Source organism: Mastigoproctus giganteus, chromosome 2, assembly GCF_048544385.1.
Source record: "Mastigoproctus giganteus isolate SK-2022 chromosome 2, ASM4854438v1, whole genome shotgun sequence".
Lineage (NCBI taxonomy): Eukaryota > Metazoa > Arthropoda > Arachnida > Uropygi > Thelyphonidae > Mastigoproctus > Mastigoproctus giganteus.
Window position 1 is genome coordinate 175,945,436 of NC_143576.1, and position 23,667 is coordinate 175,969,102.

Below are 23,667 nucleotides of genomic sequence, written 5' to 3' on the forward strand. Positions count from 1 at the left end.
CCAGAGTACCTACCTGCCCACCAATGAGAGGCCATCTTGAAACAGTGCCGTCTGTGTGGTGCTATCCACCGTGAATGAGTAACATTAGTCTTCTCCACTGGCAAAGCATTGCTTAATCGAGGTAGTGCAATATCAAGCAACTTGTTGTGAAGGCAATCACAATATGAGATATAAGAAAAAACGATGTCGTTTCACCTGTTTCAGTGATTTACTACAAACTAACATGATGCTATGCATTAACTTGTTCATTTAGTGAATTTTCCATAGTCTGAGGCTTTTAGCCCTAAAATCTTTTTAGTTCCTAATAGTTTGTGCAGTTTGTTTTCCAACAAAATTAATGAAAGTTTCTGCATATATATCTCTTTATACATGAAATAAGGGTGCAAAATTAAATATTTAAATTTTTTTCCATTATTGATTTTATGAACTGTAAATGGAAGCAACTAACTAATACTTTCATGCTTATATTTTATTTGAGACTTGTTACTATTCAGGGTATGCCTGCTGATGAATTAAAAAACATGCTGACATATAAATAATGATTAAAATATTAAAAATAATTTGTTTAGCTCATTAGCTATCTGTTTAGGGTTGTCAATAATGTAGCCAAAGTTATCCTCTAGCAGGCCAGTATGGTTGGTTCCTTGTGCTCTATAAAACTGCAATTACTTAGTTTCTGCACAAGTTAAAAATAATCTGTAAAATGTAAAAACAAATCTGTATTAGGAAAGATAATTTATTCTAGTTTTTATGTGCAAAAATAATTACTTCATTAATAATTATTTTGTTTTGTAATTTTTTCATGTAATCTGCCTTACAAGAGATGGCTTCAATAGAAGAGAAAGTGATCAATGTCCTCTGTCTTGCAGAGCTTAAGTCCATATCAGCAGTCAGAAGAAAAGTTGACATGTTATGCAAGGAAAGCACTGCACAGAAATCCAATTTCAAACTGGATGAAGATGTTTAAAAAGACTGGTTCCTTTATTAATAAGCCAAGAGTTGGAAGCCCTGGATTAAACAAGGAGATTGTTGAGGAAGCTTTCAGCAGGGCCCACAAAAATCACTGAGACAGACATCTCTGGAACTTTATTTTGTTAAAACAACAGTTTACAAATGATTTTACAAGAATCAAGTGCAATAAGTGTTGCTGGACAGAAAGCCTACTTAGCTTTCTGTCATGGGTTTAATGGAAACATTTAAAACAGTATCTTATTCTTGACAATCTAACATTTAGGGATCAGGCAACATTTCGTATTAGTGACAAAGTTAATCAGCATAATTGCTGTTTGTGTGACAGAGAGAACCGCAAGAAGTCTGGGAACATGAAAACAAATCCCCTGAAGTTGGGCACCTCTGTAGCCAGGTGGGCAGGAGCAGCAGTGCGTAGCACATGCTTCGTGATTCGACCGGGGTTCGAGCCCGTGACCACCAAATACAGAGGATGCGGAAAGGTCAGGAAATGACCTCTGCATATCCCCTGAGCAATATGGCCTTAGTTGCTAATGCTCCTAAAAACCAAATAACAAACAAACCAACCCCTGAAGTTAATGTCTGGTACCCTAGGAGAAACATAAATTGGTAATTTCTTTTTTTGAAGAAACAATGGTTAATGGTGATAGCTATCTTTATGTGCTGGAGGATTTTGTTTTATTCTCGAACTTAAGACAATCGAGATGTGTAGCCAATACAGGTTTTAAGCAAGATGGCAGTACCTTGCCACTTCACTAGGAATGTTCGACAATTTTTTAATGAAATCTTCCTAAACTGATGGATCGGCAGAGGTGGACCAATAACTTGGCCAGCTTGCTCACCCAGTTTGTTACCGTTGGACTTTTTTTTATATATATGGAAGCATGTGAAAAGTGTTGTTCATGCCTCAAAACCTTGCTGTTTAGATGATCTTTGTATCAGGATCACAAATGCATTTAATGCCAGAACTGAAGCATAGCTGGAGAACATGTTTATGAAATTGCAAAATTGTACCACACTTTGTATTGGTAATGATAGAAGTTATGTTGAATCTTAACAACCTTATGATTACATTCCCTGAAACCCAGAATAAATTACTTTTGCAGTGCATTTTGCAGATTTTTTTTTTTTTTTTTTAATCTCATATGGAACATAGAGTTATTGCAGTTTTAAAGTGCACAAGGACTTTATGGATACCCTGTATGTAAAGAATTTGGTACTGCTGTCCTTTCACTTTGCTAAATTTTTCTCCATCTGCCTTAGCATGCCAAACTTGCTGAATTTTACTGGGTGCTCAGGGCTTCTTAATAACTTATATTCACATGTAGCATTTCTTTTATAGTATTAAGTTCTTCATCAGCATAAGTGTAGTGCATTATCACGTTAGTAGCTAGTGTATCATAAAAACCTAAATAGAATCAAACCAGACTAAATTTGAGATTCTTGGTCGTCTACTTTGGCTCTACAAGGGATGTTCAATAAATTATCTACCTACCTACAAAGGAAATGAGATGGAGGCAAAAATCTGTTTTTGTTTTTCAGTGTAACTCCCCTGAACTTCATGCACTTGTTCTATTTTGTTGGCAATTGAAGAAATACCAGACAAATAAAATTCTTTGTCCTGTCCATTAAAGAATGCAGAAACAGCAGAATTCAATTCATTATCATCAGCAAAGTGACATCCACATACATTTTTCTTGTATTGAAACAGGAAGTAGTCACTGCGGCCAGATCCAGACTGTAAGGTGAATGGGTAAGTTTCTGTAAAGCAACAGTATGTGACCTGTGCACTGGTACGTTGTTGTGAATAAACAGCACATCTCTGGAAAGTTTTCCACGGTGTTTTTCCTTTATGACTTTTCTTGGGTTGTACAGTAGCAAGCATATGACTCCCCAGTGACTGTCTGCTTGTGTTCCAAGCAGTGAATGCACAAAATTCCCTCTGCTTCTCAAAAAATGGTGGCCATAATCTTGCCAGCTGAAGGTTGTGTCTGGAATTTTTTAGGTGAGGGAGAACCCTTGTGCTTCCATTGCATTGATTCTTGTTTGGTCTCAGGATCCCAGTGATGAACCCATGTTTCATCACCCATAACAGTTCTGAAGATGAAAGGTTCAGGATCTGTCAATAAAGCCCTAAATTCTCCTCACAACACCGTACTCTGAATTGCTTCCACACAGGGGTCAGAAATCTGGGGATCCACCTTACACTGACCTTAGTCATCCCCCAAATGTTCATGGAGGATGAATGTAACTGTTCCCTCAGATATGTCACATTCTCAAGAGATTTGGGACACCTTAAACATGTGTCATTCAGCACAAGGGTTTCCACAACTTGGTACATTTCTGGAGTAGTTGCTATCACAGTCCTTCCTGAACATGGATCATCTTCGATGGACTCTACCCCACTTGAATTGTTTTGACCAGAATTTCACCTGGTACTCTTGAAGGTACACCGTTGCCATACACAGCCACCATCCTTTCATGAATGACCTTTGGCCCATTTCCTTCTTTGGTGAGAAACTTGATGACTGAACGATGCTCCAATTTCAGCAAATCTATAATTTGAAACAGGTGTCTTCCTTCTTTTCTGTTACAGCAGCAGCAGCACAACCTAAAAACACAGTGGGATCATGAATAATTGAAATATAACTATGGGAAATACCTTAGGTAGATAATTTATTGAATTTCCCCTCGTTAACTCTAATGCTATAAAAGAAGGAAAAGAAGACAGAGTTTCCTATTTGGTATTTATACTTATTGGGTTTACTAATGCTTCCCACTAAATATAACTCGGTGATACCTAAAGCCATTGTAATCTGAACCTCTCCCCCCACCCACATAGGAAACTTAACACCCTTCCTTTGTTTATTGGCGGCGCCTCCGTAGCCAGGTGGGAAGGAGCAGCAGTGCGTAGCACACGCTTCTTGATTAGACCGGGGTTCGAGCCCGTCACCACCAAATACGGAGGATGTGGAAAGGTCAGGGAATGACCACCGCATATCCCGGAGCAATATGGCCTTAGTTGCTAATGCTCCTAAAAACCAAATAACAACAACCTTTGTTTATTCCTATTTTAAGTAACTGTTTCTTTGGATATTTCTCATATTAATACACTGTGATCGCCAGATGGAAAGATATTTTCTCATCTTCCAATCATACCAAATGTGCAGATGCTTTTTATATATTGGTTTCTTTACTTAAAAATTCTTAATATTTGGTGCTGTACTTTTCCTTGGTCAAGAATATTACTTCCTCTAACAATGTATAAAGCAACCATTTAGTCAATCTGGGAATGTACTGCTACTGTAAATGTAACCCACCCAAAATTTACAGTCTATCCGTGGAAGATTAAAGTTCACAGATAATATGACACTAATATCTACTAATCCATTCCATTTATTTGCATAAATACATAGACATCTACCATTGTGTAGCACACTCCTAATAGTACTTTTGGCATACTTGCATTATACAGGATATATCACTGCAACTGACGTCATTCCTGCAAATCTAGGTTTAGTCACTTTAGTGTATCATGTCACGTATACATAGATTGAGAAAACACTTCTGCAGTGAATCGCAGTTTGGATTTAATATAACAGCACATGAAGGAAAACCATTGTATTATGCTTGGTAATGTAAAATTATCAAATAAAAAAAAACGTATTAATGCTAGTAAAAGTAAAATTATGAAAATTAAAAAAAAAAAAAAAAAAAAAAAGTAAGTCTTTACAATCTGATACCCCCCTTCCTCCGTAGCCGAGTGGGCAGGAGCGGGAGTGCAGTAGCACATGCTCTTTGAGTAGACCGGGGTTCAAGCCCTTGACTGCTGAATACGGTCGATCTGCCAACCCGCACTGGACCAGCGTGGCAGATTATGGTCCATTTCCCTCAGCATGAATTGTTGAGGAGGCTTCCACCCTGCAGTGGGTTGATAATGGCTGCACTTTACTTTTTTTTTACCCCCCTTCCGACTGATTGTTGCGAGTAGTAGTGATTGACATGCCTAGCTGGCTATCGTTAGTCTTAGTTAGGGTGTTTATCCCCCACTTGCCACTGTTTAAAACAGAGGCAAGTGGAGGATAAACACCCAAAACTAAAGGATTCATGCTTAAAACAGTTTTCATAATCTATTGTATACAAGATTATGTACACCGTTTTTCACTTGAATCTGTCCAGAATTGGTGGCATAAACTAACACAACATTCTTTAAGTAATTGAAAATAAAAATTATTTTAAAAAAACTATATTTCTTTCACTTGAATAATCCAGCGCCAAGAGAGAGAAAAGTGTTTTCTCAATCTATGTATAAGTAACACAATGCACTAAACCTAGATTTGCAAGAATGACATCAGATGCATTGATATACACCGTATAATGCAAGTATGCCGTACTTTTATTTTCCTTTCAATTTATTTGTTAATACATACCGGACCCTTCAGTGATCTTTGCAATTTTATCTGATGGTTGTATGTACCCCTCACAGGCTGTGTAGATCATTTTTTGCAGTGAAATTTCTTTTAATTCTTATGCTTTTCTATCATATAATTATTTTTATAATGAAATTATACTAAATTTGTGTAACATGCTTCCTCTTTTTGCAGGATCACAGATACTTATGAGTCATTTGTTCTCAACATACTATCAACTCTTTTGGTAGATGGTCCAAATGCACCTTTCTATGCAGCCTTAGTGGAATCAGGATTAGGAGCTGATTTCAGCCCTTCTACAGGGTAAATTTATTCTTATTTGTATATCTTATAAATTTCTACTATAAACTAAATTTATTTTATAGCCCTATTATTGTAAAAAAAATGTCCATGTTAAATTTAGACTGCTTAATACCATTTTGATTATAAAATATCTTATTTCTTCAGTTTAGAAAACGCATCTTTTCAAACTTTTTAATTTTTAGTATGAAAGAGTAGATGGTGCTTACAATTTACTATAAAAAATTTTTAGGCTTATATATGATGTGGCTAAAGAAGGTTTATGTAATGCTTGAATTATGTAATGCTATCCTGAATTAAAAACAAAAGAAACAGCTGACCAAAAAAGAAATATCCTTAAGGTGTTCAGGAAGAGCAAATCACTTCATATTTCAGGATCCACTCTAATACCTTAATTATCATGAAAGAACACAAAAACAAGCATCTAAAAGATAGAACATCTATAAATTAGTAGGCACACCATAATTTTGTCTTAAACCTCAAATATATTGGCTTGAGGCAAAATTGAAGCAGTTATTAGAAAAGTTATAAAGATCAGCTAGTAGTTTTACTACCACTATTTGACTTCTAATCTGTTTTATATGCTTAGGTTTTCTTGATTGAAGAACTGTTACACGACTGCTAGCCTTTCACAGAACTGTAAAATGTCTATCTCTTACAGTTTTGTGGAAAGTTTTCTTGTTTTATGAATTTTGGTGACAATTGGGAATTCATGAAACAAAGATATGATTGATATGTGTTTATGTTATTGATATAAACTTCAAAACTTCTCTTGAGTGAATTCAGTCTTGTTATCTTTTGCAGAGTATATTCTGTAGCTGATATAAATTTGAACTGTTTTTATGCTTGTAGATAATGAGATTGTCTGGTTGCAACAAGTGCAACCTAATATTGGGTAGTCCACAGTGCTTACCCACACTACAGCTTTCAGAGGTTACTATAGTGATGATAATGCAAATTCATTGTTTCTCATTAGTGGACCCATCTTAATGGTCACTTCTTCTATGGATGTTGAAAACAATCCCTTTTGCTATATTTCAGCCTTCATTCTTTTAATAGTAGAAGCTAAAATACATGTAAAATGTGCAGCTAAAGTAATGATTTCATTTTTCGATTTACCTGGATGAGTTTTCCTTTAATGTACAGTGGCAGAACTTTATAACAAAGTTACCAGACTTTGTTTACTTTATAAACAAGAACATATACAAAGGGTCTGCAAAGAAATGCATAGATTTACAAGCAATTTACCAGCAATTGTGTGTTTACAAACAACTATTTAGTTGCAAATTCCTCTGCTCTCCAAAATATAGACATTGTATTTATTTAAAAGCTTGCTGGTTAAACCTGCCAGTGAACAAGCAGAAGGAAAAGGAAGAGGGCACAGTCACCAGTCGGATGACTATGACCTCTTTCCTGATCAAGTGATCAGAAGCGAGAGTGCTGTAGCACATATTCTTTGAGAGGACCACAGTTTAAGCCTGTGACTACTAAATTAACGATTATATTCATGATTTACTGTAAACTCCTCTGACTTAGTCATTATATCTGAAGTATAAACAAGAACATTTTATATATATGAATAAGATATATGTGATTAAACAAGCTTTTAAATACATTTATTTATAGTTATTAAACACGTGATGAAATAAACCTTATATTATAATTTATATTTTAATATTGAATATTTTAAACTCTGCAGATATTTAGGCCATACAAAGCAGAGCTATTTTTCTGTAGGATTGGATAGCATTCATGAAAATGACATTCAGAAAGTCAGAGATCTCATTGAAGATACCTTTCAGAAAGTCATAAGGTAAGTCATTTGTACTGTTCTGTTATAAGAGGTTTTTTTTTTTTTTTCTATTTAAGGGTTGGCATTGGAAATTTGATGACAGCCTCATCTTTAGAAACCTTGTATACAAAATTTTAATAGTTGAAATATATAGTACAGCCAAGAAATTCCCAGCCTGAACAACAGCAGTTTGGCCTCAGGAGGTGGCGCCTCTGTAGCCAGGTGGGCAGGAGCAGCAGTGTGTAGCACACATTTCTTGATTAGACCGTTGTTCGAGCCCATGACCACCAAATACAGAGGATGCGGAAAGGTTGGGAATTGGCCACCGCATATCCCCGGAGCAATATGGCCTTAGTTGCTAATGCTCCTAAAAAGCCAAATAACAACATAACAACCTCAGTAGCCCATGTGTCATGAAGCCCAACAACAGCAACTGACCACACAGCTCTGCAATAAACTGCAGTTTTTTGTTGCCAGTTGAAAGTTTCAGTCTACATGTACATAGAAGTTTATTAATCAGTACTTGTCATTGCTCTGTGTATTTAAAGTTCATTTGTTTTATCATGATTTCTGAGTGAAAAATATCAATTTTCTTACACTGCACAAATGTAAAATTTTACTAGTGGTTAGAAAAATCTTCTGAAACATCAGAAATTTTCCAGAAAAAAAAAACATCAGAAATGTTCCAGAGAGAGAGAGAGAGAGAGAGAAAAGCCACCATCTGATACTACTGTTTTTGAAAGACATCATAGATTCAAAGAAGGAAGAGGAAAATTTAGCAGAAGATAACCACGTCTGAGGGCTTTTGTGCTCAAAAAACTTAGAGCAGTTAGACAACTTGTTCATTGCAACCATTGTGTTGTGACAAGTAATAAAAGTATTTTCCATGACAGCATTCATGTTGTTCCATGACAACATAAATGCTGTCATGGAATTGTAAGTGATGATTTGATCATATATTCATTGCTCAGCATGTGGTGCTGTGCTTACCAATGATCAACACAATGAGTAGGTCACAGTTTGCACCACTGTCTTAATGACACCTGATAAAATCTGTTGTTCCTAGACATCATCAGGGATGAGATTTTGTTTTTTCTATGTCCTGCAACAAAGCACGAACTGTTGACTTAAAAATTGCCTTATTTTTGGTATGATCAAAAAAATTTGACAAGGTAAATCAAAAGGGAAAATGATGTTACAAGGTTTTACTGACTGTTGAGATATTTTGCATTATATGTTCATTCTTCAAGGTGCTACCATGAATAAGGAAAGATATGTACAGGTGTTGCACTGGTTTGAAGAGGCAGTTCAGCAAAAGCATCCAGAAATGATGAGGAGCAAAAATTTAGAAATTATTCCATGACAACATGTCCACACACTGTTTGCTGTAGCTAGGTTTAATTACATTTGATGTGCAAGTCCAGGAGACTTTGACCATACCACATATATTCAAATGATGTGTTCAAAACCTTGCATAATTAAAAAATGGCAGTATAAAAGTATGATATGATGTAAATAGATGATGAAGTATGATGTGATGTGATGTTTGCATATTGCAAAGAGTTTATTCCCATTATGGCAGGCAATCTACATAAATATGTACATATTTATTGTAGGTTGTCTTCCATAATGAGAATAAACAAGTTGGGCAATATTCATAATGTGTTATATTTCAGGTGCATTCAATTATTATTATTTTTTCCTTTAAATTCATTCAATTTCTGTTTTCTGTGATTAATAGAAGTGAAAAGTGAATAATTAATTAACTTGTTAATAGTTAATTACTAATTAATTAGTTAATATATAAATGTAATTGTTTTCACTTTCACTATATATACCTCAAGATAATATTTCATAATATTCACATAAAAAAATATGTACTTTACATATTTCCTTCTGGATTTTAATAAATATTGAAATGCAATGTGTATTTCAAGTTAGTATGCTGTCAGTACCTTTGTAATTCCTGGATTTTAACAATAGTTATATTTTCCAATTTTGCTGTGATTAGTATAATATGAAAATAGAAAATAATTCATGATTTATATGTTTAGTAAAGTAGTAACAAAAAACAAGTGCCTGAAAAATCAGTCTGTTTCATATTCACCAACCAGAAACCAAGAACATTTATTTTCTGCTCATTGTCCATTCATTCCTCCAATGAGTGCACAGTCACAAACATTCATTACAATGTATAATATATTGATAGCCTATGTGATAGTGGGCGCCTCCGTAGCTGGGTGGGCAGAAGCAGCAGTGCATACATAGTACGCGCTTCTTGATTAGACTGGGGTTCGAGCCTGTGACCACCTAATACGGAGGATGCGGAAAGGTCAGGGAATGACCACTGCATATCCCAGAGCAATGTGGCCTTAGTTGCTAATGCTCCTAAAAACCAAATAACAAACAACCTATGTGATATGTATGTATGTGAAAAGAAATAATAATTGCAAGAATTCTATATATTTCTGATTTTAATGAAATTTGGGTTGCCTGGGGAAAAAACCTTTCTAAAAGAACTAAATATAAAATTTCATGAAATTCCATCCAATGGGAGTCAAGTTGTTATATGTGGACAGTAGGCTCTTTATGCATATGTGAGTGTGCCTAAAAGTCATCCACCTGTGCTTGAGGAAAAGTCTAAGTTTCAACAGACACTTCCCTGCTCCATAAATCTAATATAATCAGTTAAAAAGCACAAACTAAACATTTGAAGAAAAAATAACCATATATTCCTCTTCACCATCCACCCAAAGTTTCTTTGTCTCTTACTCCAAATGGAAAACTTGTCAATTTATTCTGACAAGTTTTCCATTTGGAGCAGATTGTAAAGAGTGAAACAACACTGGAATCATCCATAATGAGTATTATGAGAACTCTAGAAAATTTTATTATAAAAGAATCGATTATACCTTTTGCATGAACATTTAAATAAAATTGAAGCTGCTGTGATTAGGGCCATCTAAGGAGAGTAGAGTAAGTTGCAGAGAATGCCTTTATTAGTTACATATCACTTACTCTTTTGCAACTATGAATAAGATAAATGAATGAACACTCAGTTTCTTTAGCTGGAATGTTTGCATTTGATCTACATTCTATCCATAAAGCTTGAATCACAAATAAATACCAGTACCTGTTTTCGAAAAACAATAGTATACCTTAATGTATTTTGAGAGGACATAACGTGGTTATTGAGTGAATTTTATGTAAAAAGTATTACATTAATTACTTAATTGACAATGTTTCTGGATTCAGTACAAACATAAGACTCTTCTACTCCATAAAATTAGGAACAACCACCAAATCTTTTCTGATTAGGCCTGATGACTGAATTCAATGTGGAATCCAGAAATGTTGCCATTTATGAAATAGTTCTGTTGTATGGGAGTTTAACTTACTTAATACAATATTTTTTTACAGTAAAATACACTTTATAACAAAATTCACATGGTTTAATTAGTATTATTCACATGTAATTAATGCAATAGTACCTATTTTCTTATTGAATTAACTTGAAGTTTTACACTAAAGAAGTTCAATACTTTTTTGCCATGTAAAATTAGGTAAAATGTAATTTTAGGCTTCATGTGGGAAAATGTGTTTTCTTATAAAAACAGAAGTTTCATTATCTGTACTATACATGATTTACCATTATTAGAGATTTGATTCTTTTTGCTTAAATAACCATTGCTATTATTATTAATTTTTTTTTTTTTTTTTTTTTGTTTATAACCATTCTTTTTTGCAGGGAAGGTTTCTTACCAGAAAGAATTGATGCTGTACTTCATAGAATAGAGTTAGCAATAAAACATCAAACTTCTAATTTTGGATTAAGTCTCATTACTGTAAGTATAGAATAACCAAAGTACTTGTTTAGAGTTTATTTTCAAAATTTAAAACCCTTGAAAATCTATAAGTTACATTTCTGTTCGGTATACTTTCTATAACTGAATTGAGTTATTACATCACTTTCCTTCCTATCATTACAGCATCATCTTTAAGTTTTTTCAACAAACTGTATTTCTATGTTCAATATACATGGTTTTTGAAACTCTCCAGCCTAATGTTGGAGCATGTTGATGGAACATCAATAATAACGAAAAAATTTATTGTGAAAATATATCAGGAAATACTTTCTATGAAGTATTTCATAGAAATACTTCATAGAAAGTGAGTTAGACTTTGTTGAATTCTTGTTAGTTAAGTAAGAAGCATTCAGACAATTTTTTTCCCATAAGAAATTCATAAGCTCAAAAGCCAATTTCAGCCCAGATTATTTTACACACACAAGGTGTTTATTAACACGTGGCCATTATTTATTTAATAATAAATTTGGTTGTTGACACTTGAAGAGATGCCATGATTGTTCGATATGCAACAATATACTTATATACAGTAGGCCCTCGATTTAATGGATTTTCTCTCCTAAAGGAACAATTTAGAACCTTTTTTTCTTTTCTTTTCTTTTTTTTTTTTATTTGCGAATAGCTTGGACCTAAAATTTTAGGGAGTGATGGATGGCTGTGGCGTTTTCAAAAGCACTATGGCATTGTTAATAAAAGAACCTGTGGTGAATCTTTAGGTGCAGATGAAGAACAAGTTGAGGCTTTCAGAAAATATCTAAATGACACCTCATTAAAAATGAGGGCCTCATTTTATCACAGCTTTATAATACTGACAAGACTGGATTTTTTATCGTGCTGTTCCTGAAAATACCCAGGCTTACAAGCATGAAACAAGCACCCCTGGTCGTAAGCTAAATAAGGAGCAAATTTCAGTTTTATTTTTTGCAAATGCTGATGGCTTGCATCGGCTTAAGCCTATGGTAGTTGGTAAGGCAAAAAAACCTCGTGCTTTAAAGGATTTAATGGAACAGTTACTACTGGTTTATTAAATCCTTTAAATATATTCCCACTCAAAAAATGCCTAGTTTACAATGGATATTTTCTGTGACTAATACTTTAACCATTTTATTCCTGATGTGTGATGCTATCAGACAGATGTGCTGAAAATTCCTTCTCATGAAATAAAGGCTGTTTTTCTGCTAGATAATGCACCTGCTGACCCTAATGCTGAGAGATTAGTTAGCAGGGATGGGAGAATTAAATGTGTTTTTCTGCCTCCTAAAACTACTTCACTGATATAGCCGATGGATCAGGGTATAATCGTTGCATGTAAGAGGCTGTATAAGAAGAAGTTTTTGGAAGAAGTGATGATTGTTTTGGAAGAAACAGAAGACGCAAAAGAAAATACAAGAGGCATCAGGATACTGTGAAATTTACATGCATACAACATCAGATCTGCTATCTTCAACTTAACAGCTGCATGGAAACATATACGATTTCTACCTTGGCTGATGCTTGGAAGAAGTTGTTGTGCGATGTAGAAACTGAAATGGACTTTGCGGGAGTTGAGGCGTCTAATTTTCAGGACACTCTTCTGAGGGCCAGCAACAAAAATGCAACTGAGAATGATGTGGAACAGTGGCTCGAAAATGATGAAGGTGATCCGGGCTATCAAATTGTTTCTGAGGTAGAGATTGTGGAAAATGTTCTTCATAGAGAACAAGAGGACGATGATGACGACAAAGACGAAGAATCAGTTGCACCTCATCCTAAATTGTCTGTTATAAGACATTATACTGAATCATCGTCAGATCCTGATGTGCTTCCTTATTATGAACATTTTAAAGAATTTCGATCTACAGTAATGAGGAAATAGCACCAAGGTGTAAGGCAACTGAAGCTTGATGATTTCTTCAAGACCACTTCGTCAACTGGACCTGTTCCACCAGAACCCTCTAGCAGCAAGGAATTAACACCTCTCTCTCCATATGACAGTTGTTTCTGACTCTAAAAATTATGATTCTTTCATTAAGTTAATATTAATATTGAATATTATGTATCTATTTTTAATGTTTTTTTATTCAATGGAGTTGAAAAATTTTAAAGTATTTTTTTTCCATCTAAAATGGATTTAAATGAAAAAAACTAATGTTCACATTGAAAACAACTTTCTGTGAACTTTAAGTTAAAAAACAATTGGTGGAAATACTCCATTAGTTACATTGTATAGTTTTTGACATGTTTAATTAAAATAGTTTGGTTCCTATTGTAAATTTATTTTTATATTTTTAACAGATGTTTTAGTGGCATGTAAAAATTACTTAATGTACATTATAATAACATTTTAATACATCCTGTACATTGTAAATTCGTTATTAATATATGTTTTTAAAATACATTCGATTTAATGGACTTTCGGCAATAGCCGACACCCCTTCCCCCAGTTAGTCCGTTAAATCGAAGGCCTATTGTATATGTATATATTTCTACCTTGCATTTAAAAATGTATTATTTTTACCTTTTATTATTATGCTTTGCAGATGATACGAAGGGGTTCGACACTAATGGCAGTACACTGCTGCAACATGATCTAGAAAAGTTGAGCAGATGGGCTGAGAGGTGCCAAATGAAGTTTAACATTGACAAATGTATGGGAAGCAGTAATCCCAGAGTAACGTATCAACTCTGTGGTACCACACTGACAGTGGTAGAGAATGAAAAGAACCGGGGGGAGGGGTAATTGTACAGGCAGATATGAAGTTTTCTGAGCAGTGCAGACGGTCTGCAAGAGTAGCTCATGGAGTCTTGTCAGTGATATACAGGAATTTTTCTAGCAGGGATAAGGAGGTGATTATCCCCTTGTATAAGGCAATGGTCAGACCACACCTTGAGTACTGTATACATGTCTGGAGGCCTTGTTTTAAAAAGGATATAGAGCTGTTGGAACGAATACAGAGAAGGGCAACAAGATTAGTGAATGGAACAAAGGGTTGCTCTTATAAAGAAAGGCTTAAGTTTTGCAAATTACAGTGTCTGGAGACTAGGCATCTGCGAGGTGATCTGATCAAGGTGTATAAAGCCTTGAATGGTTTGAGCATGCTGAATTCTGATGGGATTCTTTCTCATGTGCAGAATAATCACCTGAGAGGGCATAAATTCAAATTGAGGAAAGACGGCTGTAGGATAGATGTGCGGAAGTCGGAAGTTTGCCTTTAGCTAGTGGGTGGTTGATTGGTGGAACAAACTTCCATCTGTCATTTTAGAAGTTGATAGCTTAAATAGATTCAAGGCAGAACTTGACAAACATTTGGAGCAAGTGGATGGGTGAAATAAGGGTTTTTTTTTTTTTTTTTTTTGGCTGCTGCTATATAAGCTTGCTTTCTTGCATCATGTGCCTTTGCTAATGCTTTTTACTTTTCCAATTTGTACCTATACTACCTCCGCTCATCTTTCCATTTTGTCTTCCCCTTTTTCTTTACTCTTCTCAACATCTTTTATCAATATATAACTTATTATATATATATATATATAGAGTAGTAATATAAAACTGTTAAGAAGCACAATAAGCAGAAAAAAGGAAAATTGCAAAAGTTATCATATGTCTAATACTCCAAAATGCGTAGGGCAGCAGTAAAGGAAGACAGCAGCAGCAAAAAAGCAAAAGAATGTAAAAATGTGTGGTTTGAAACATAAATATAGTGTCTGTGAAAATGGAAATGAAAAATACTCCAAAATGCCGGAAGTAAAGTAGTGGTGAAAAAGTGAAAGAATTTGAAAAACCTAGTATAAAAATGAACTGGGACTAAGGAAGCAAACAATATAAAAAATAATAATAAAATAAAAAAAAAATAAATAACATTGTATTCAGATATGGGAGGACAATTTTAGCAAGAGGTCGGAACAAAGGATGGCAAATATGCAAAATCTGAATACAGTTAATGAAAAAATTATACATGGCCAGGAATTTCATCAGGGGACTACTCCTGACCATGTATCAGGCACTGCGTTTCCAAACTTGTCTATAGTATTAGAAAATGGGGGGGCAAATATGTGGCCTTTATCATAATACTAACCGACAAGGTAGTCCCTACGCAGTGTAAAAATTAAGTTAATAATGCAATTTTAAATTTAATACAAATATACAAAAGTGTAATGCGAAATATAATACAAATGTTTGTACCGTGAGGAAGGGATAAAAGGTAATTAAATAAACATGGTTAAAAAATCATATAAAATGAAATAAAATACAAATATACTGCAAAGAAATTTGATCTTAAAAGTGTGGACAAATGGTATAGGGAATGGTAAAATTCTTGGGGTGGGGAAGGGGAGGGGAGAATAAGATGGTCAAAAGAAGGCGAAAATAGCGATAGGATGCAGGATAGTCAGAGCGTTCGTATCACCCTCATATTAGACTAATAGTTTTATGAACGGGGAAAAAGATAGAAAAAGACAGTATAAAGATAAAAGGTATAGAAAAAGTCATTAAAATTACTGAACTTACTGGGTGTGTAAGGCCCAACCTTAAAGAAAGGATTCTGGTATAAGCAAGCGTTAGTAAAAATGGGTGTTAATACCATAGGCGTTAACCATAGAGAAGAAGAGAAATCGAAACCAAAACTAAAAGTGAGTGTTACCTGGAGTCATTAAGTCAAGCAGAGGGGAGACATACACACTCAAGATGCAAAAGGGGGTACAATGACAACTCACCGAGTTATATAGCTTTAGAAATACAGATATTGATGACCTCTATCATTGAAAAAAAAAAAAAAAAATTGTGGGAAAGATGGCCCAAAAACATGAAACACCAGACTTAAGGCTGCGAGAATACAAATATGGAAGAAACATGTGAAACAAAAAGTAAAACAAGAATAATTCCAATCTACAGGAGATGAAAATAATTTCAATCTACATGAGATGAAAATCTAGTGAAATTTAGGAGATTAAATTCTGGTGAAATTTTAGATGATCAGAGAACAGGGTCTATAAATCATGTCTCCAAACTTCCAAGTTAACTAGCTGCTGTAGACAGAGAAATGCACTGTTTGGCTACATCTAAGATTGATTGAAGGTTGAGTGAACCCATTGAAGAGCATGACAAACAATCCAGCAGGCAAAAACCTTTGGTGGTAACACAACGGCAAAATTGAAAATCATGAAGAAGAAGAATTTTTGTATCCATTGAAAAAATTTTTCACCAAATAAAAGGCCTGGTTAAATGATGCAGGTTTTGTAAAGAAAAACAAAAACATTCACATCAAATGGCTATCAAATTGACCATAGATCTAAGACCGGTGCCAGAGAAGCAAAGTGCCAAACTGAGTGGTTATTATCAGGGAAGATACTTAACTTAATAAATCCAGGAATAAAATGCCAAATGTACAGAATTACAAATGGTAGAAAGGAAGAATTCAAACTAAACGGGTCAAAAACTTAGTGAGTAAAGCAACATGAATCTCATTCCGAAAAAGAACCATAAACAGAAGTCATGAACAGTGATTACTAACTAAGTAGTGGAAATCCCACCAAATAATATACAACTGTACAATGCCTTTAACGTGGACAAGTGCCAAGTAAATCGAAATTGAATTTATTTTTTAATTGTAGAAGAAACAATATTGAAACAGTATTTGTTAGAAAAGGGAGATATATTATTATTTAAAAGCTTGTTATAAAAAAACTTGTATTGCTTTGCTGAAAAGGATATGATTGCTGCATACGTTAGCTAATCTGATAGCTTGAATACAAATAGTATTTTTGTGAATTTTATTGGAAATATTAGATTTCCAATTTGTGAGGCAAATTACATCAAAGTTAAAATAGTTTCTTTTGTCATATTTGTTAATAAAGGAACTGCTGCATTGCAGAGTGTAATATTCAGATCAAGGAAGTTGGCTGTGCAATTATCAACGTTTTCTTTATTGAGTTTAAGTTCAGAGGGGTAAATATCTGCAGCTTAAAACTAAGATGTCATTAACATACCTGAAAGCTAAAAGTTTATGATTGGGATTGCTAATAAAAAATAATTCCTCATAGTAGTGTAAAAACAGGTTAGAAACAAGGCTGGAAATTTGCAAACCCATGGGAACTCCAATTATTTGTTTGTATGCAACTTGCCATCGAAAATGAAGTTATTGAGTATGCAGAGATTGATGAGGTTGCCCCAAGTACTCTCTTGAATATTAAGTTTCTCATGGTATTTGTTAAACATTGTTTTAGCACAAACACCAATAGGTTATGTGAGATGGAAGTAAACAGGTTGTTGAAATCAGAAGTTTCAATACTGGTTATAGAGATTGGATCTAAAAATGTTTACAACAGCTTGGTTATTGTTGATAATCTAGGTAGTAGTAAGATTGCAAAAGATGGTTTTTAGTTGTCTGAAGAATTGCTTGCAGGGTTAGGTAGCCACTATTTTTGGAACTGGTTATGAATCTAAAACCTACCGGTTGTTTGTGAAATTTGGCAATCATATAAAGGAAGGGAAGGATAGAGTTTTATATTTTGGTATGCAGTTTTTTTATTGTAGAAGTAGGATTGAGACTGCATGGTGTATATGTGGAACTATTCTCTATTTCAGTTTTTAGTTGGTTGAAGTATAATTGTTTGCAAAAGATAGCAAAGGTGATTCTTGCACAACTTCTATTAGAATAAGTAACAACCTGGAGTGAAGGGTGCTGGGGGTTTCAGGGACTGGTGGCAGTCATTGTGAAACAGGTGGGTATATGGGATGTGTTAGGGTAACTAATAATAAGGATAGGTATATGTATACCAGTGCTAGAAGTATAGTAAATAAATTTGATGAATTTGAAGTGTTGGTCAAGACATCAAAGGCGGATATTGTTGGAATAGCAGAGACATGGTGTCACACAGATATAAGGAATGCAGAACTGTAATTTGGGGAGTACAATGTGTACAGAAAGGATAGACAGGATAGGAAGGGAGGAGGTGTTATGCTGTTAATTAAGAAAAACATAAAATCAAAAGAAGTGCATCCAGTTGATATAGATGAACAGTGCACTGTTGAGTCAGTTTGGTGTGACATAAGCACTGCAAAAGCAAAAATAAGAGTAGGAGTGTGTTATAGGCCTAATGACTCAAATGAGTACAATGAACAGTTGTACAGAGAAATAGAGTGGGCTAGTAAATCAGAATATCTTATAATGGGGGATTTTAACTTCCCAGATATTGACAGGAACTTGTGAGTTGGTCACTTACACACTAGTAAGACTTTTGTGGATTTATTGGATGATTGTTTTCTGCAGCAGCATGTTCGAGAGGCAACCAGAGAGGGTAATACGCTTGATCTGGTTATCAGCAGTGATCATTCGTGTATTAAGAATTTGAAGATAAAGGAACCACTAGGTGGCAGTGATCACAGTTTACTGATGTGGGATTTACTTAAAGATATAATTACCATCGGGGGTAAAGGAAAGGGTTTTTGCTTCCGTAAAGGTGAGTACAGTGGTCTCAGATAGTTTTTAAATTCTGTACAGTGGGATCAACTGACAATGTTACCAACAGTAAATATAAGTGGGAAGCATTCAAGGAATTAATCGTGGATGCTACTAAAAGTTTCATACCTATTAAGAAATATTGTTCAAGGATTAGGCCTAAATGGTTATCAAATGAACTAATGAGACTCATGACAGAGAAGAAAAATGCATGGGATGCATATAAATTATCAAGCGACTCAGAAGCCTATGGCAGATATAAGCTAGTCTGTAATTAGGTCACAAAGGAGGTTAGGCAGGCAAAGGCAGATTACGAGAAAACTTTGGCAAAAGATGCTAAGAAAAACAGCAAGGATTGCTTTACTTATATAAACTCTAAAAGGAAGGGGATGAATCCACTTGATATCGATGGTTCGACTGTTGATGATCCTGCTCAGATAGCAAACAAGCTGAATGAGTATTTTGCATCTACATTCACACATGAGGGGTTATTAAGGTTTGAAAATGGCAAAAGGTTATCAAATTGTAACAGGGTGCTTAATGATTTTGTAATAACTGAGAGCAAAGTGGAGGAGAAATTGTTGAAGTTAAACATAAGAAAGGCACCTGGGGTGGATGGGATCTATCCAGTTATATTAAAGGAGGCGGCAAAGCAACTAAGCAAACCATTAGCCATAATTATGAGAGCATTCTTGGACTCAGGGGAGGTCCCCATGGACTGTAGATGTGCAAATGTATCCCCAATTCACAAAGGGGGATCAAAGGGTGATACGAGTAATTACAGACCAGTTAGCTTAACTTCTATTCTGGGTAAAATAATGGAGTCACTGGTTAAAGATGCATTGCAGGATCATCTAGACAAGACTGCAGCAATAATTCAGACACAGCATGGGTTTGTTAAGGGAAAGTCTTGTCTGACAAATTTGATGGATATTATGATGTGGTTACAAAGGAACTGGATGCAAAAAATAATTTTGATATCATATACTTGGATTTCAGGAAAGCTTTTGACACTGTTGCGCATGGAAGACTACTGTACAAATTGGAGCAGAATGGTACTAAGGGTAAGTTGCTACAATGGATAAAAGGATGGTTGAGTGGGAGAAGACAGAGTGGTAATTAATGGGTGCTGCCCTTCGTGGACTAATGTTATTTTGTGGAGTCCCACAGGGTTCAGTGTTGAGTCCTCTGTTGTTTTGTATATTTATCAATGATATTGATGAAGGTATATCAGGCTTAGTGTCGAAGTTTGCAGATGATACAAAGGTTGACAGAGTAGTTAATGATAGTAATGGCAGTGTGCTACTCAACAGGATCTAGATAATTTGGGCAGATGGGCTAAGAAGTGGCAACTGAATTTAACCTTGACAAATGCAAAGTACTGCATATGGGTAGAAGTAACCCCAGAGAAACGTACTAACTGTGTGGTACTAAACTTAAGGTGGTAGAAAATGAAAAAGACCTGGGAGTAATTGTGCAGTCAGATATGAAGTTTTCTGAGCAATGCAGACAGGCTGCCAGGGCAGGTAATCGGGTTTTGTCAATGAAATATGTAGGAATTTTGCTAGCAGGGAAAAAGTGGTGATTATCCCTCTGTATAAGGCAATGGTCAGGCCACGCCTTGAGTACTGCATACAGGTCTGGAGGCCTCATTTTAGGAAGGATGTAGATTTGCTTGAGCATGTACAGAGAAGGGCAACAAGATTGGTGAGGGAAATGAAGATTTGCAGTGGCTGGAGACTAGGTACCTGCGTGGTGATCTGATTGAGGTGTATAAGGCCTTGAATGGGTTGAGACGCTGAATTCTGATGGGATCCTTCCACTTGTTCAGATTATGAACCTAAGGGGACATAAAATCAAATTAAGAAAAGACATGTAGAATAGATGTGCGGAAATTTGCCTTTAGCCAGCGGGTGTTTAATTGCTGGAACAAACTTCCATCTGTCGTTGTGGAAGTTGATAGGTTAAATAAATTTGAGGAACTGGACAGCCATTTGGAGGGACTTGCTTTCATGCATCACATGCCTCTACTACTACTACATAATGCCAGTATTTAAAACCTCTGTACTAAGAAAAAAGTTTAGTTTACAGTTAGCAAAAAGTTGTTAGATGCTTTATCAACTGGAGTGATAATGAAATTGTCCTGTAATTCTATCATCATCATCATGAACTTGGTCCAGCTTAGGTCTTTTAAGACCTGTTCCGTTGTAGCTCATGGAGGTGGTTTTGATCTCACCATCATTGTCTTGGTCGACCCACATCTCTCTTGCCTGTAGGTTTGTAGTTAAAGGCTAATTTTGGGATCCTGTCTGGGTTCATTCTTTCTATGTGGCTGATCCATTTTTCCTGATACCGTTTTATGTCATTTACAATGTTATCTACTTTTAATTTCTCATGGATATCTATATTTCTTTGGTGGTCTAGTCTTGTAAAACCTAATAATGGTCTTAAAAATTTCATTTGTGCTGCTTCTAATTTGTGTGCATCTTTCTTATTTATGACCCAAGTCTGTAGAAGAGGGCTGGTTTTGAAGTGATGTTTTGCAGTCGTAATTTTGTTTTGGTTGTCATTTGTTTTCCGAAGTGGCGTTTAATCGTTCCATTCATTTTATTATATTTTTGTAGTTTAGTGTGGATGTCTTTCCCTTCATTTGATATTAGATTTCCCAAATAGGTGAAGTCAGATATTTGTTCTATTATTTTATCATCAATAACAATTTTGACTCTTTGTATGTTCTTTCCATGTAATCCCATTGATTTTGTTTTTGAGGTGGAGATTTTCACCTCTTACTTTTTACCTATTTTATTAAGTTCATTTGCTGCTATCTGTAGTTCATCTTCGGATTTTGCGATTATAACTTGATCATCAGCATATAATATAATTTCTGAGTCTACACACATTAGGGGACATAAATTCAGTTTGGGGAAGGATGGTTTCAGAATAGATGTGCAGAAGTGTGCCTTCAGCCAGTGGGTGGTTGATTGTTGGAACAGGCTTCCATCTGTTCTTATGGAAGTGGAAGTTTAATCCTTTTTTTTTTTTTTTTTTTTTTTTTTGGACATTATACTTCACCATGTACTTTTAAAAATAATGGCATAAGGTAAGCACACACAAAGTGATATTCATTTCGTACACTGTGGGAAAAAAATTAGATAAGAATTACTCCAAATTAAAGTTTTATTTAAATATATGTGCTTATGTTACTATACTGTTTATTTAATTTAAACTGATAATGTTTATTATTAGGGTTTGAACCTTTCTTGGAACCATGGAGGTGATCCAGTTGAAGCACTGAAAATTAACAAGCACATTGATTGGTTTCGCAAACAAATGAAAAATAATCCCCATTACTTACAGAACAAAGTAGAGCAGTATTTTAAGGTAATAGAAAAATTGTTTAAATATAACTGGCATTTTGGTTTGTTATATACAGTGGCGGACAAAAAAACTGCATCACCTTAAAAAAGTAACATTTGTGGTGAAACGTATAAGGTATTGTTTGATTATGGTCATTTTGTTTGTTGCAAAGCAAAGCAAAGGTATTACATCAGCTGTTCCTATAAATACGGCATTGAAAGGGTATACATGCTCATTAGTATCCTGTTTTGCAGAGGTGTAAGTATGGCTCCATATGTTCAGTTGACACCAAGAAAAAAAAAAGTGTAGCTGTTGCTCTGTCCCAGGAAGGGCTTTCTAACGTGCTCTCGCTGATAAAATAGGCTGCCACCAGTCAACAGTATCCCAGGTGCTGAAATTAAAGCGTGAAACTGGTGATGTGAACAGAAGACCTGGATTGGGCCGTAAGGGAGTGACTACGCCTTCCCAAGATTGATATTTGAAATGGCTATGCCTTCGTAATTGCCATGCTAGTGCTCCTGATCTAAAACTGGACTTTGAGATGGCTTCTGGTGTTGAAACAAGTGCACGAGCTATCCAGAGACAACTTTCGGAATGTGGTCTGCATGCCAAGAAGAAGCCTTTGTTGACCCAACAAATGAGGAAGAAGCGACTTACTTGGGCTAAAATGCATGTTTCATGGACAAAAGAACAATGGGACGCTGTCATCTTTTCTGACAAATCGAAATTCAACCTGCGTGGCTCAGATGGGAAGCGATATGTCAGATGAAAATTGGAGGCATGAAATCCTGACTGCATAACACCGACTGTAAAGTTCCCCGCCGGTAAGATGGTCTGAGGATGCATAACAAGCAAAGGGGTGGGATGAATTAAGTTTATTAATGGAATGGTGAATGCAGAAACTTACACTACTACCTTGGAGGAGTGCCTGAAACCCGTTATTAGGAATCACCCCACAGATGTCCAAAACTGCATTTTTAAACAGAACACAGCAAAATTGGTAAGTTTGATGCTTTTTAGATTTAATGATGAGTTTGTCTTCTTGTCTCACAAGGCTTAAAACATACTTACACTGAAGTTTTCCCTCGATTTTCTCCCTTAAGGTGTAGTCATACCTCAGAAATGCTGGCATTAGAGTGTTGGACTGGCCTGGCAATAGTCCGGATTTGAACCCTGTTGAAAATTGCTTGTACATATGTCATCTAAAATTGCTCAGAAGAAGTGAACAAGTAAGATTCAGCTGCAGGAGAGCATTATAAGGGTGTGGTACCATGAAATTGGGCAACCGTATATCCAAGTCCTGTTGAAAATGCAGTTTTGGATGTCTGTGTGGTGATCCCTAATATGCTAGATCGTTGCAAGGCTGTAATTGCAACTCGAGGAACAACAACAAAATATTGAGGACTTATTTTGCTGATTTACAGTACATAATACTATTACTTTAACTTATCATTTCAGTTTGTACGTGTAAATGCAATAAAATGTATGTTTGGTTGTCATGATTGCCATTTGCATGATTT

General features: G+C 35.2%; 1 protein-coding gene across 4 annotated transcripts in view; it reads left to right on the forward strand.

Moving 5' to 3' along the window:
* LOC150089770 (presequence protease, mitochondrial) overlaps positions 1-23,667 on the forward strand; it is a 284,476-nt gene that overhangs the window by 117,665 nt on the left and 143,144 nt on the right. For all 4 annotated transcript variants that reach the window (XM_090389648.1, XM_090389649.1, XM_090389650.1 and 1 more), the window contains exons 10-13: positions 5,574-5,702; positions 7,399-7,512; positions 11,240-11,336; positions 22,037-22,171. In XM_090389648.1, coding sequence (XP_090245774.1) covers positions 5,574-5,702; positions 7,399-7,512; positions 11,240-11,336; positions 22,037-22,171 — 475 coding nt within the window. The remainder of the gene's footprint in view (positions 1-5,573; positions 5,703-7,398; positions 7,513-11,239; positions 11,337-22,036; positions 22,172-23,667) is intronic.